Raw genomic sequence first — 15,667 nt, forward strand, 5'->3', positions numbered from 1 at the left:
TGCTGATGTCTGTAGTAACAGAGATTTAGATATTACTATTTAGCCATGCTGTGTATCTTTGAAATGCAAATAGATGAATCTCAGCCTAATGTTATGATTTTGAGGAGGAGAGAAGTAAGAATTTTCCTTTGTTCTTTTGTTCATTCAGTTAGTTGGTATCTACCCGGGCTTCAAGTATTGAGAAGTCACTTGACAATATAAAGCTGAATAAGCTTGTAGGAAGGTTTTCAGAAATATGTGTTAGATGCCATGAAAATGTCTATACTATTTGATTTGTCAGCCCCAGTGCAACAATGATAATATTCCATGTAAATAATCTAACAGTAATTTTTAAAAGTGGTTCCCAGAAAAACCTGGGAACTTGTTAGAAATGCAGATTCCTGGGCCTCACCCCAGACCTATTGAATCAGAAGCTCTGAGGGTGGGGTCCAGACACCTGTGCTTTAACAAGCCTTCTAGCTGATTCTGATGCATACTAAAGTTTGAAACCACTAATCTAAAAGAAAGAACTAACTATATGAAGGAAGAGATTTGTTGTATCAATATAACAGCCCAATTGGAAATCACTTGCATGTTTGATCATGGAAGAATATAACCATTCAGGTACTGGGAATGATCATTTTGAAGACTTCTCTGTATCATTGTGAGAAAAAAACTGAAGATAAAGTGTTAAGTGGAAAAAAACCCAGGCTTTGAAATTGTGTTTACATATAAAAATACCCGTGTAGAAATGATGTATAATTATGATTAAGACTTGAAGTGAACAGGAATAATTGAAAATGGTTTTTAATTTTCAGAGGTCATTAAATTATGAGTGATTATTTTTTTCTGTTTTGCATTTATCTCTGATGCTGAAAAATAAGAACTCTTTAAAAGAAGAGAAGTCAGCAACCTGATACAGTTGCAAATGTGAGAATAAATAAAAGGATTTCTAAAAGGTGTCAGATTAATCAGCTGACTGGTCATTTTTCTGGTCCTTTGCCTAAGCTTCCGATCTTCTGGACAAGGGTAAGGAAGTTCATTGGAGACATGGTGTTGTCTAGACCAGGGAGGGCTTTGCATTTTGTTGTGAACTTGTACCATATTTTTCCTGGGATGAACCTCTTACCTTTCCTTATTGTTCTGTACTATTTTATTTCTCCATTTTGAAAATTCACTCAAGTTGTTTTCCGTTAGCACTAGGAAATGTGTAAACATCTTAATAATGTCCCTTCTCTTTGCAGACCCCATGAGTAAGCCATATGCTTAGTTTTCTCTCTGCTAGTCATTAAGGCTTTAATCATTTGATATCTCTTTCCTTTAAGGCTCAATTTTTAGTGACATGCAATTAATCTAATATTACACAATAAACTGATCTGTGATAATGCATGAAATGGGTGTAAATGGCTCTAATGAGTAGAACATCCATGGGGGTAAGATATTTACACTTAACACAGTTGCTCTAGTGTTCTGATAGTAGAAGCATGAGAGCAAGCCAGTGGGCTCACATGTTGTGAAGTAGCTGACTTTTTTGGTGCTACTTGCTTTGGGCACTAATATGATGAATAATTTTTTACTTAATTACAATTTACCACTACCCTAATATTAGCATTGTTCAAAGCGTGTTCCAAGGAATTACAGTTCCAGAAGATGTTCAAAAATATAATTCATAAAGAAGAAGGGTCATAGTAATGGGTTTAAACAGCTTCTTTAATAACTCTTATTATTGATAATTGACTCAGCCTCTGTCTGAGCAGGTGTGATATATCTCACTTTAACCTCTCATTGCAGTGTGGGAAGCACTGTTGCCATTCCCATTTTACAGCTGAGAAACATAGAGGTTAAGTAACTTCCCAGGTTATAAGGGAATAAGTGATGAAAGTGAGGTTCAAAAGCCTGACTCCTGAATTCACACTCTTTACCACTAAGCAATACTGATTTATTTATCTGGGATTTCTTGGAGGGTTGAATATACTAATGTGATCTATTAATCACTAGAATGAGATGTATTATGTAGCATTTTCCAAATGTATCTGACTGTAGAAATGGTCCCTCTGCCACCTCTTTTTTTCTTTTCCCCCAGAGCATTATCCTGGGCTAGGGGGTCATGAAAACATAATTTGGGAAAGACATTATCAATCAAATCAATTAAAAAATAATTTGTAACATAGAATTATATGGAAATGAAAGTTTTCTACATTTTCCAGAACTAAAATCCATGTATATCAAAGTACTTCTAAGAAATACTGAATTTATACACAGTTTCACCTATAAGTTCCATTTGGAAATTATGATTCAAGGAAATGACTGGAAAACTTTAAAGGAAAGGCAGCTAAAATTTTAAAAGTATCATTTGTGCCAGGCATTGTAGCAGGTGCTTTATATACATTGTCTCACTGAATCCTCTACCACTCAGCTGGGAAAATGTTTTTATCCTTTTGTTACAGGTAAAAAGACAAAGACTTAGGTTAAGGTCTCAAGTAAATAGTATGATACACAAAATCTAGGTCCTGTCTCCCAAACCCATAACACACTCCATTCCAAGTAGCTTCCCTATGGAATGTCCATTAGATGCAGATTTTTATTCACAAGGTTAGTTAGTCCTCTAAAAAGGACTTGCAACTTTTTACAATATGTTTAAGGCTCAGCTGTATAGTAGTGTATTCCTTATATCATTTTTACTTTACATATATTCAGAATACAAAGGGCATTACAATTGCATAATCAGTAGTGCTATGTAATGTAAGGAAAGGAATATAATTTGTTTGCTTGACTGTATTGTGATAGTAATAAAATTATAACAATATTTATTAGGTGTTTACATGTATGTCAGACACTTCAAAATGGCTTATATGGCCTATATAAGAAAATAAGATATATTCTTTTCTGTCTTGGTATCTTTTAAGAAGAAGTCAAAAGATTATTTTTTATATTGCCAGTATAGTCTTCTTGAGTCTTCTTACTAATTGTTGATATTTTTAAGTGGATTAATATTATTTCAAGGCATTTTAATAGCAGATTTTCATAGTTGGGTAAAACCATATCAGGTTTCATGCTAACACTCTAAAGGGTCTGGGTATTCTTTTTTCCTTCACATTTTAAGAAATCTGACTATTTAAGAAGCCTAAAGAAAAGGCAATGAATAATTTAATTGGAAGTCAGCAAAAGGCTTTGAAATGTTATAGAGTCATTATACTAGTTCTGAATTAAATCATCGCAGATCAATGGAAAAGTCACACACATTGCTGTTGATTCTTTGTAATTACTTCTTTACCATAAAAATTCTTCTGGGTTATATCTGTGTGGTAGAAATCAGCTCACTATAACAAGCCAAGCAAGAGAGGCACCAGAGCTCTGTTGCTATAGCAACCCAACCTGGCAATGTCTTCTAGGATTTGCTCTAAGGGAAGGTCCAATGATAGCGAGTAATATTACTTCCTTTTCTGCTCTTATGACACATATTGATTTACTGTGAATAAAAAGTAGCATGGTTCAAATTGCATACCTTTCCTGGTAATGAAAAATGGGCTCTTGTGTAAAAATGCAAAGGAGTTTTAAACTAGTAGCAGGGAGTAAAACTTTCATTTATCTTAGTGGAAACATTGCACAAACAGCCATTACTCAGCAGTTGAATGTTGAAAATTCACTTTTTTTGAATAACAAGGATATAAATATTTCATCTAATTTAGCAATTTATGGGAGCAGTGATTATGATTTCAAAACTATCTAATGGCTTATATTAATTTCTAGGAAAAAATATGGCTATGTTTGCCTCTGATATATGTAAAATCTCAAAACATTTATAAGTGTTCTAATCCATGATGAGAGAAACATGGCTGTTACTAGCACATGAATATTTCCAGACTTAGTACCTTTCTTTGCCCAACTGCCTCAAAACTGAACACTAATTCAGGAAAAGCAAGCATATTCAAAATTTTAAATATGTTCAAACTCTTTAAATTCAGATTTCTTTTTAATAATATCTTTGCTCTATTAAAGACACTCATTTCTTTGTAATTTATTCATGTTCAATAAGGCTGGTCTAATAGGATATAATTTACACTTCGGTAACACATCTCTCAAAGGACTTTGCAAATGTTAATGTCTTCTTAACCTCTTCTTTCGGAGAAAGGCATATATCTTGGATGAATGCAAAATAAACAAAGTGATCAACCACCACTGTAAAAAAAAATCAGCTGATGGGATGTTGCCTTTCTGAGATTCCTTGAGAATGAAAACTTTTAAACATAGAAAAATTTACACTAGACTTTGTCTAAGATTACACCCAACACTACATTTGACACCAAATTTGAAAGCAAGAAAAAATGCAATTTGATATCTCTTACAAGAATGGAAAGAGTAGTGTATCTGGGCCATTTTCCATATTCCTATTTAAGTTAGGGAATTCACTTATTCTCTCCCCGTTGAATTGTTAGGAAGTACATCAAGTGTGAAGAACAATAAATAAATGAGAGCTCAAAACCAAAAATCCTTTTTCCCTGAGAATTTACCATTATTAGCCACTTAGCAATGAGTAGATTTTTTAAATTTTGTGTCTTCCTTTTACCTGAACTGTTAAGCATTTTTATTCATCTCCAACTGAATTAGCAAGGTTTAGCATGCCTTTAAGTTGTACAATACATGTTTGACTCCATTCCACCTTGAATCATTTTCTTTTGCCAGTACACTGCATCCGGAATAAATGGACAATTTTTTTCACTAGCCACAAATCAAAATTATTTAAACTTACAGAAGCATTGAAAAATTAAATGGCTTCATTGAGGAAATGCACAGGTCCTATGATCTGCATTCCCAATTTCTGCATTGCTATACCCTTCCTGACATTAAGATAAATTTGTTGCATGTATATACATCTTTTTTTTTTTTTTGCGGCATGCGGGCTTCCCACTGCTGTGGCCTCTCCCACGTTGGAACACAGGCCCCGGAAGCGCAGACTCAGTGGCCATGGCTCACGGGCCCAGCCGCTCGGCAGCATGTGGGATTCTCCCGGACCGGGGAACGAACGCACGAACCCTTGTCCCCTGCATCGGCAGGCGCAGTCCCAACCACTGCGCCATCAGGGAAGCCCACATATATATACATCTTATATAGTGGTATATGTATGTGTGTGTATGTACACATGCGTGTGTGTAGTGAAAAAGCACAATTTAGGGAGTTAAATAAGTCCAATGATTTGGCATTTTTTATTTTAAAAGAGATCTCAAGTTGATTTTTCTGTGCCAGAGATTTGAATTCCTTATCAAGAAGTTTGTGAGAAAAATTAATCTTTTATTTTGTCTACATTTCTTTACGTATACGATTTAACACTCATGGATTGTTTTCTGTGTGTCAGATGCTTTTCTAAGTACTTTCCTTGGATTCTTTTATTTAGCCCTCACAACTCTTTGAGATAGGTGCAATTATTATCTCCATTTTAACAATAAGGAAACCAGTATTAGGAAGTTAATTACTTGCCAAATGTCACGCAGCTGTAGGAGTCAAAACCTTTCTTTGAATTCAATATATCTGATTTCAGAGCCCATGATCTTAACTATATGCTATTCATTCTATTTCAGACTATCTAGTCATTTGGCATGTGGTGTTGTGAGTATTGCTGTTCAGCGTTTCAACATCCACTAATGATTGACCTGTACTTAATGTGCAGCTCCTAATTTGCTTATTCCTTTGCGGATGTGGTTTGGTAAAACATGGAATTTAATAGCCAGTCCCTGTTAGAGAGACAGAAGTGAGTACCCAGGAAACAGTCTTATAAAACAATAGCAAACCACCCCCCCCCAAACAATTCAGAAAAACCAGGATAGCTTTCACATTGTTCAACATAGTTATTGATTTTTTTTCATATATTGACCATACTTGAAAAGTCTTCCCAAAGCAACAATTTATTTGATGAATGAACAAACTAAGGAATATTCTCAATTTACTGCAATTATATATTTCCATTTCCAGTTTGCTTTTATGTTATTAAGATTAAATCCCCTTAATTTGATTATATATGAAAGGATTTTCTGAACATACTGTGGTGGAGTAGGGAGGTGAAATTGCCTTTTGTACCTTTTAATATTTTTATTAAAGGGACTAAATTAGACTTATGATGAAGTATGAACTGAAAATTTTGGGCATGACAATTAATGCTTTTGAAGCAAGTTTCCTAAAAATAAGTTTTGAGTAATTTTTAAATAACATTTTTTCCTTATCGTGTTACTTGATGGAGGCTAGAGTATTTCTTACTTTTATATGGTTTGTAAAGTACACTTACTTATACATTATGTCATTTTTTTATCACTACTCTTTAAAAAAATCTGTGTGATTGTTAATCTACATATCTTATTGATGAGGAAACTGCAGATAATAGAGATTTAAGAACTTTCCCAAGGTAATCCAGCTAGTAAGTGGTTGATCCAGGATTAAATCATATTATAATTTTTATATACTAAATTCCATATATTTAAAATGTCACACAATAAAATTTCCCTTTGAAGTTTTAATTTTTATAAATTTTAGCATAAATGAAAACCCTTTGTTGTTCCTTGTTTTTGATTTAAGAATCATTTGCCTTGTGTTACATAATAATATGAAATTGTAAAGTTTATAAGATCTTTCTTTCTTCCTTTTGTAGTCTTCCCAACAAGAACATTTCTTGGTTTACATGTTCTATGCTGGTATAAATGTGAATGATTTTTTAATGATTGAAATCTGAATGATTTTTTGCAAAAGGGAAAGAAATGGAACAATTATACACAAAGGGTATTGTGTTCTTGAATTATTGATGAGTCTTCTAGCAGCCAGAGAACAAACCTGTGAAATGTCTGTCATTATAAATTGTATGTAATCCTTCCAAGGGCTCAAGTTGCATAAACAGGATTCAGCCAGATTCATTAAGAAACATACTTTGCAACTGTGGCCATCTTGAGTTTGTACTGAATGTAGTCAAGCATGGTAGCAATTTTGTCATTACAACAATGACTATAATAAATTAGAGCTCATTTATTTAGTGGTATCTTTTTCATAAAATCAATGAGTTAAATTTCTGCAGACTTGGTCATGTTAGACCTTGCTTTGTCTTTCTCTTCTAATACTTGACATTTTGAATTTCAGTTCCTCAGTAAAAACATGGAATCTTGGTTCTGGACCCAGCAGGTGCCTTCACCACCTAACTGCCAAGACTTTTATTTCAGGAATCTTACTGACTCACGTCAACTTTTCATTCACTGGAATGGTGTGTTCCACTCTTATTAGTATTAACATTTTCATCTGAAGCTTGGTTGTATGTTGTTTAGGATATATCCTGCCATTTCCTGCCATCTTGTTAGAAGCATACTAAGATCTTGAGGAAATCTTTGTGTAGATTTTGGGAGGAGCAAGGTATAAGAATTTGGGTTTAATATTGGCCTTAGGATATATACTCAATAGGATATATACTCAATTTGCTTTACTATAATGAAAATCCTGATGTTACCAAAAAAAATGTTAAATCACAGTGACTTATTTAGAGATATTTGCCCTGTTTCTCTAAAAAGAACATCAGCAAGAAATCACTCTTCTCCTAGCTGCAGCTTTCTCTTATATTCATTTCCTTTTACATACTAGCTTCTCTTGCCAACTTCTAATTCTCCTGCACTATACTCACAACTTGTTCTTCCAGAGCTCTTGGATATTATGGAGAAATGCCTTCTCTCTAGTCCAGAGGTTTTATAACCTAACTTGTAATACAGCTACATTTTAGGGCACTATAAACTCCATGGAAAAATTATAATTATTTGAGCTATCACCATGTAAAGGGCTTTCTCATTCTCTCTCTTTTTTTTTAAACTAACTCTATAATTTTTTGGGGTTCATTTTCACAGAAACTGACACCTTAGTTAACAGTCTTTGACTTTTACTCTAAACATGGTCACTTGTATTTTTCTTGAAATCCAGCCTCATAGAACATGTGGGGCAGAGATGATTGGATAGTCTCTCTGAGGCCTCATTTGAAGGCAGGTAAAGGGAAGACCTGGGATTTCAAATTCACTTCTAACTTTGGCATTAGGCATAACGTCTCCAAGGATCCCATTCCCTAACTGCGACACCCAGACAAATAGTAACACATTAATTTGTCATCATCCACCAGTGTGTTAGCCATGATAATGTCACCCGGTCTAGGACTCTTTAGATAATCATGGTCTTTAGAAGTCCTGGGCTAACAGAAAAATTATGGAAAGTCATATGGCACACAGAACCTTAGGAGTTTTATTAGCCTGTCTACCTAAGGCTAAGGTAGGCTTCAGCCTTGCACAGAGAGGAACTTTGGACCAAAATGTATATGTCAAAAAATCCCTCTCCCATGGTGATGTTTACAAAATGTCTTTCTACCTTCTTCTAAGTTCCCTAACAATCTACAACCAACATGACAAGGAGCCAAAGTGTTCTCAGAGGCCAAGAGCGGAGTGTGTCTCATATCCAACCTTGGAAAGCTCATCTATCTCCTGTATTTACTCAACGTCTTATAACAAAGAGAAATCCTCCAATGAGCACTGAAAGAATTCCAAAGAAGCCTGGGTTTTTAAACTGACATCCTGGCACCAAGGATTGAGTAAGGTCTTTCTTCATGTACAGCATCCATAGAACTGGTGGATAACACAATTATATATATCAGCTAGAGGAAAGGTAAAGATGAAATATTCTAAGGATAAAATGGAAGATAGCCTTGAATAATAAGTTACAGACATAATACTATCTAATCATGGGAAGGGAAATGAATGTTTCCCAAGGATAACTTTACTTTGGAACCCTGACGCTTAAGCTGAGAATCTGGGACCTGTCCTTCAATTCTGACTGAAGGACTTTCAACCAATGACCTTTCAGATAAACTAGGCATCTCGCTGTGAGTATGTGACCATTGTGAGATTAGAACACTGCATAAATACTTTTTAATTACAACAGAAGGAAATGGTAGTGTACCCACGTGTCACAATTTTCTGAGTGGAAATACAATGATAAGGCCTTGAATAAAAGCAATAGGCCAAGTAAGTGGGGAAGTAAGATCAAGATGGCAGGATATTCCCCTAAAACAGGAAGTTTCGTACAGAAAATAAACACTTCATTTACTTAACAATTTTCTCTACAGTTTCATGAAACATTCTCTAGAGCCTGGTATATTTCACTTGTGGAATCGAGACACAGACTTGATGTTTATTTTTGGGGAAAAATTATTTCCTTACATGTATCTCTTATTGTTATAGTAAGAACTCAGAAAGGAACAAGAGACCATAGTTCTAAACATTTATGTTTTAAAATGTGAATGACTAACACAGTCTACAATTCTCAGACTATGTATGCTTTAGTTATCACTTAATGTAGATAATTAGGCAATAAAATTTCCCTTGACTATAGGATATGAAGAAATATAGGAATAGTCATTATAACTTGAAAGTAAAGGTTTTCTTGAATCTCATCACAAAAGATCACAGTTTGCATTTTCAGGTAACGTTCGTGTTCCTTTCTGCAGTGGAGACGGAGAACATTTTATGAACTTCATATCTTCTTGTTTCAGTAGGGTCTTCATGGTTGTGACTATGTCTCCACAGCCAAAGCAAAGCAGACGTTTAAGGTAATTACTTAGATAATTTAAGTAATGATTTAGTAATTTAAAAACTTAGGGGAAAACCTCTCCACTTTGCTTTCACTGTGGAGCCTTGGCCTCCCATCAAATGAGGGAAGTTGGGCATCCAAAAGTGAATCTTTTTCCAGTTTTTTATTCTTTTTTTTTTGGTGAGGTATTAAAATGCTGCTTCTCCTTTGGTGTTCCTGTAGCAGTTTGTAAAAATGGCAATCTGGAGCTTATTGAGGATAAGTGGCAGGCAGTAACCTAGTAATTTTTGTGTTTTCTTACTGTAATTCCCATACTCCAGTGTGTTCCTTCATTGAGCTTATTATTTAAATTATTTGAAAGTATAAACCTGAGTTTAGCTTCTGTATGCAATATCATTTTAGCCTTTGCTTTAAAACATTTAAAATAATACACTGTGGAATAAAAATGAAACACCATATAATTTCAGAATATTTAATTCTGAAATTATAATTTCATTCTACTCCCATAGCACAAATTGCCCTGTGTGGTTTAACACATGGAACCCCACGGACCTTTGCCAAATTTCTGCTCCTGACACCATATCTAACCTCCAGATATATCAGTAGTACTTTAAATTAACACGTGTGATTTATTACTTCAGTATAAGAAAAGTTACAGGGGATAGGAATGGGATAGGACTCGAATTTGAGGCCCTGAGGTTTCCAGTGTAGACAGAAACATTAGCTCATTTTTAGTTTTTAAGTATTAATAATTATGATCTAGAAAGAATAGCTTACTTGAGTAAGTCTTGTCTATTTCACATAAACAAATAACTGTTAGAAAAGATCCATTTTGTCAATTCTTCTTTAAACAGGATGAATATATCTTGAAACTACTTTATGAGAACTAGTTTAGATTTCAGAAGAAGTGTTGTTGAATGCATCTACTTATCCGTAATTTATTTCTGCACTCATTCACCAAATGCACGAGTATGAGGCATGTGCAAAGAACTTTTAGAAATTTCAAGGATATAGTTCCTCTGTAAGCTGTGTTTCCTTATAAAGATCATGCTTAATTATATAAATAATTGGTCACACACTACTGATAATTCTGACAATGAAGTATAACTTAACCGGTTATCCACACTAGTAATTGACAAGCAGGAGAAGGAGATGAGTTCCTTTAGAAGCACTTCTAAAATCTCCTCACTGAACCTGAAAATGTTATAGGACAACAGAGCACATGACTGTTTTGGGTGGCAGAAAAACACCACACAGAACTTTCTTTGGACCTGTTGAAAGTCGTTGCATAATGACCTGTGAAGCAACTTACTGCTAAATGAATGTGAAACCTAAATCCGTTGCTCTGATCTGACTACGACAGCCTTGACCCCCATCGATCACCAAAATTGACTGAACCACTCTTCCTAGCTGGGTGTGAAGTTTCCCTTTTGACTTTTCAGATGTCACTTGGTTAAAGAGGAAGATGTTGCCTGACAGGTTTTCTTTGTTCAAAGAACATGAATGTCTGTGTTCTTTTCACGACTTAAAATTGCCACACCTCTCTTTGCTTTTCTCTTTTTTAAAAAATTTTTCATAATGTCTTTTAAAAGGGCATGGGTATTGAACTAGAAAGTCAGGAATATAGTTATCTGATAACCCTCATCACAGTGCTTCACATTTTAGGGTGGATCTCTGTATTTGAAGTTGGTATGATTTCAGTAGGCATCGTGGATTTTATAGGAGAGGTTTGCAATGGAACTGGCAGGCTAGTTCTTTTGCAGGCAGTTAACATCTCCTTTGGGAAGGCTAAAAACGGTGCAGAATTCTCTTCTCTCCTTTTCTTTACCTTCCCTTTTTCCCCTAAGAAGATGAGTAGAGGAAGAGAGCATAATTTGCTAAGTTTTGGGGGTGGGATCCCCATTCTGGTCTCTTGGTTTTCTTTCAAATACAGACATAGAATGACAACAGGGACATTGTCTTAATTGAAGTGAAATGCACTAAAATCAGACTTGCTTCCTGGAGGCATTTCTCAGAGACCCTATGATGCCCAAAGCAAGAGTGTGGAGCTGAGCTTTATCATTTGGTGGGTACAGCCCCTCTTGGGAGTTACCTCTCCTTTCACCCGTGAACACAGGAGGTTCTGGAAGAACAGTAAGAGCTTCCTAGGCTGTGACGAGCACAGTTGAGAAAGCTTTGCTGTACATTGGACCTGCAGGCTGAAATACCAGAGGCCAGCTGAGGCCAAGCCCCTAGTCCTTCCTCCTCCTGGGGGCTGCAGTCTGCTGCTTGTTGTCTCACTTTGCTCTCACACTATTCCCTGCAGGAATCTCAGCCCTGTGGCCCCTCCAACTTTTGCCAGGGAGGCTTGCCAAGCTATCTTCATTCCCGAGTCTCATCACCCAGTTCTGTTCCCAGTTTTCAGTTCTCCCTGCCTCGTTCAAACCCCTTTCCACAGGTGGGACTTATGCTCTAGTCATCTTTGCTCCTTATACCCAATGCCACACCTCAACCTTAGTTTCTGAAATCTACACCAGCTTCGGATCTGGCCAGGTCTGTATAGGCCTAGAGTTGGGTGCCTGCTTTGGGATTTGTTTGGTTCTCTCTGAAGCAAGATTACCTCTTCTGCCTACTGTTGTTGGCACTTCTGAGATCAATTTTCTTCACTCCCAAGATACCACTTTTTGACCCTCTACCCACAGCAGGTTATAAGAAAGGTGGCAAGCATCATTTTAACCACTTAGATTACAGCAATGTCCACATAACCAGAGGCTAGTGAGGGAGCTGTTGATGTACTTAAAATGCCTCCACGCAGTGTTTGCTGCCCAGACGTGTCCAGTTAAAAACATTAACACTCCATTTTTATTTTACATGCAACTTCGTATTGTTATCTGCAAGCCTACTTACTCTGTTACAAGTACGTCTCCAGAATAACAGGTGTTTTCTCATATTACTATAGGCACTGGAGCTTTTTATTACAAGTGGCTTGCCTTCATCCGTGTTCTGTCTTTGATTTCCTTAAAGTGAAAGGCTTTCAAAACAAGTCTTATGTCCTTGATTAGAATACATTTAGTGTGTCATTTTAAACAGAGCACTTTTTCCATATTTTAATAGAACAATCTCTGTGGTTTTGTTTTTTTTTAAATAGCAAAGCATTTAAAGATTTATCCAAGAGATGCATAGTTAAATTGCTTGGGAGAGCTGGGAGAGTACTTAAAGCTGTCCTTAGTACATTGATTTGAAGAATTTAGATCATGTTGGGGGAGACATCACAGTTAAGTTAGAGCTCTACCTTTCATTAGTCTTTTCAGGTAAAACATTTTTGGGGGTTAGATTTGGGGGTGGAATTCCAAATAAAGTGTTACCTATCATGGGGTTTTTCTATTAATATGGACTTCAGGAATCAGGAAGAGCTATCAGGAGAAAGAATAATCTGAAATGAGACTAAAATAATAAGTCTAGGTTAGCCAAAAAATAGTAGAAAGGAGAGTGTTTCAATCAGAATCAGAAAAGAAACAGCGTGCACAAAGGCTCAGAAGCACCAGAGAAAAAGGGATAGGGAAAAAGACAGAAAGGGAGGAATGGGGGCCAGAGATAGAATGAGACATTATCAAAACTCTTAGAAGTGCAGCCTTCAGAGCAGAGGACAAGGGAGGGAGGGGGTGGAGAGAGGCTTGTAGCAAAGGGGAGACAGGCAGGCAGACGCACAGAGCTAACTCATGAACCATGAGTTCATGAGTATTATGTATTATGTACATAATATTGTATTATGAGAGCTTTAGCTCCTGAAGGCAGTGTGGAGATAAGAATTTTTTGAAGGGGAGAGATGTGAGTAGACTACATTTTAAATTGCTAAGGCTATAGAGTGGAGAATGGATTGAAATGATGTAAAATTGGAGGAATGCCGTCCACCCATATTGCCTTGAGGAGTGTATGGGTCATGATAGGGGCAGCTCAACCTGGAAACCTATCTGATAAAACTTCCAGATATAATACATATTATGATCTACTGGGCAAGGCTCTCTATCTTGGTGTATAGGTTATTTAATGTTGAGACACTGTTACGTTCATCTTTGTCCCTTAAATAGAATATCGAAAAATCGACATGTTGGTGTTGACTTGTTCTGACACATCTGCCTGGCATAGAGGAATTGGCTGGGTTTCAATAGGTCAGACTTTCCACTTGTTAATAAGGAGTTTCTTTGGTGAGAATGTTGCATAGAATAAAATTGTAATTTACTCCTAGAAACTAGAAGAGAATGATGGGAAGTGGTGTTTTTATATTTTACAACTGTTGTGTGTGTGTGTGTGTGTGTGTGTTTTTCTTAAAACCTCTGGGTAATATCAATTGACAAGAGTCAAAAAAATTAATTAAAAGGCACAGGCTGGTGCTCCTATCAACAAGTTTTTAGAAATGAGTTACCCTAAACTCTTATTCTCCAAATGTTACCCAGATTCTCAGCTCCAGGCCTGCCTGGTGATTTGGTACATGTTTTGTTTAGCATAGCAGGGCTATAAAAAATACAGTGCTCTGCTCCCAGTAAGCCCAGCAGTGAGGCCAAGACATTTTCTATAAAACTGTTTCTTGGGCCAAGAATCCTCCCCAGAGTATTCTTTGGCCATTTACAAATTTCTTTACATGAGTTCATTACATATATACCCAGAAAGCAGTGATTCCAGATGTGCAGCTGAGTTCAGAGCTTTGGGTCCATGTTAACACAATTTACACTCCTCCTGTTAAGTCCCCAAGAGTGGTCAGCAACAGGAATGAAGCATCTATTATGTCCCAGGTACAAATGTCACGGTCAAAGCAGCAAACAAAAAAGTGTCTTTTCAAGTTCTGAGAGTAAGGAGACAGACAAGAGATTCATAGGCCAAGGGTAAGATAGGAAAAAGCCAGATATAAATATTTTAGGCTTTGTGGGCCATACGGTTTCAGTCACAACTACTCAACCCTGTTGCGTTAGCACAAGTGCAGCCTTAGGCAATATGTAATGAGTAAGCATGACTGTGTTCCAATAAAGTTTTATTTATAAAAGTAGAATGAGGGTCATATTTGTTTTATGGGCTATATTTTGGCGGCCCCTGACATAGGTCAATAAATAAATTAGCTGTTCTCATGTACTAGTAAGAAATGGACCAGAATAGGGTAATGTGGAAGAGATATATGGGGTGTAGCTGCTTTGGCTACAGTGGATGCAAGACCTCTTTGTGATTGCGTTAAATCAATGTCCAAGCGATTAAAGAGCAAGTTGTCAATATCATCTACTTTTCTTTCTCTTAAAAACATACGTGAAGGTAGTAAAGTTAAATTGCAGATTACATATTTATAGGAGGTAGAGACCGTATAGAGCAGGTTGACATGTACATGGACTCAAAAATAACTGCACTGTTGTTGAAGAGAGTTTCAGGTATCTTCTTGTAATGCCCCAGCCTTCATTAATTCATACTTCCTTCGAATTTCCATGACATTTATTAACTGACGATACTCACATAGTATTGAGAAGAAGTGATATTGGTCAGTATGTCTTTTGTATATGCTGCCTTTTGTGTGTGCTGCCCAGAAGTGTATGGACCCTGTTTTATACTAGTTTCTATCCTAGTATAGAATAGGATAGAAATAGGTATCTATCCTATAGGTAGATAGCTATAGGTACCTATCCTATAGTGTGTTTTGGTACCCTTACATTGTTGGCACACCATAACTGTAGGTTATCATTTCATGAGGATCAGAAAAGTTAAAAAAAAGAATGCAGCTAGAATTCCAGCAAGAAATGGCTCAGATTGACAATTTGCTTTCATAATGTATCAATGATGGTAAAATACTCACGGAAGAAAAAGGAGAGGTATACTTTGAATCTCAAGTGCGTCTCTGATAAGATCTGTAGGGTCAGTTGTTTTACATGTAGTAGTTGTTAAATCCTAAGCCATAAAACAAATCAGAGAGTGTACGTTTATCAGTAATACAATGTGACATTTGGCTCACTTGGTTAAAGCATGTGGAGTAATCTGTTAGACAAGAGATATTACTTCTTGTGTGTAAGGAGATGAATAGGAATCATGGCCTCATACCTCAAAGACCCAGTTGGAAAGGGACCCGAGGTTTAATCATACAAGT

General features: G+C 36.2%; 1 protein-coding gene across 4 annotated transcripts in view; it reads left to right on the forward strand.

Annotated features, from left to right (window-relative positions):
• The window catches only part of GAS2 (growth arrest specific 2), a 198,689-nt gene that overhangs the window by 150,724 nt on the left and 32,298 nt on the right, over nt 1–15,667 (forward strand). The window contains exon 8 of one of the 4 annotated variants that reach the window (XM_029208393.1): nt 9,536–9,589. The exons of the other annotated variants lie outside the window; for them this stretch is intronic. Within the exon in view, the coding sequence (XP_029064226.1) occupies nt 9,536–9,589 (54 nt within the window). The remainder of the gene's footprint in view (nt 1–9,535; nt 9,590–15,667) is intronic. 4 annotated transcript variants of the gene reach the window in all.

This window comes from Monodon monoceros, unplaced genomic scaffold, assembly GCF_005190385.1.
Source record: "Monodon monoceros isolate NGI ecotype Baffin Bay Population unplaced genomic scaffold, NGI_Narwhal_1 Super_Scaffold_7, whole genome shotgun sequence".
NCBI classification, from domain to species: Eukaryota; Metazoa; Chordata; class Mammalia; order Artiodactyla; family Monodontidae; genus Monodon; species Monodon monoceros.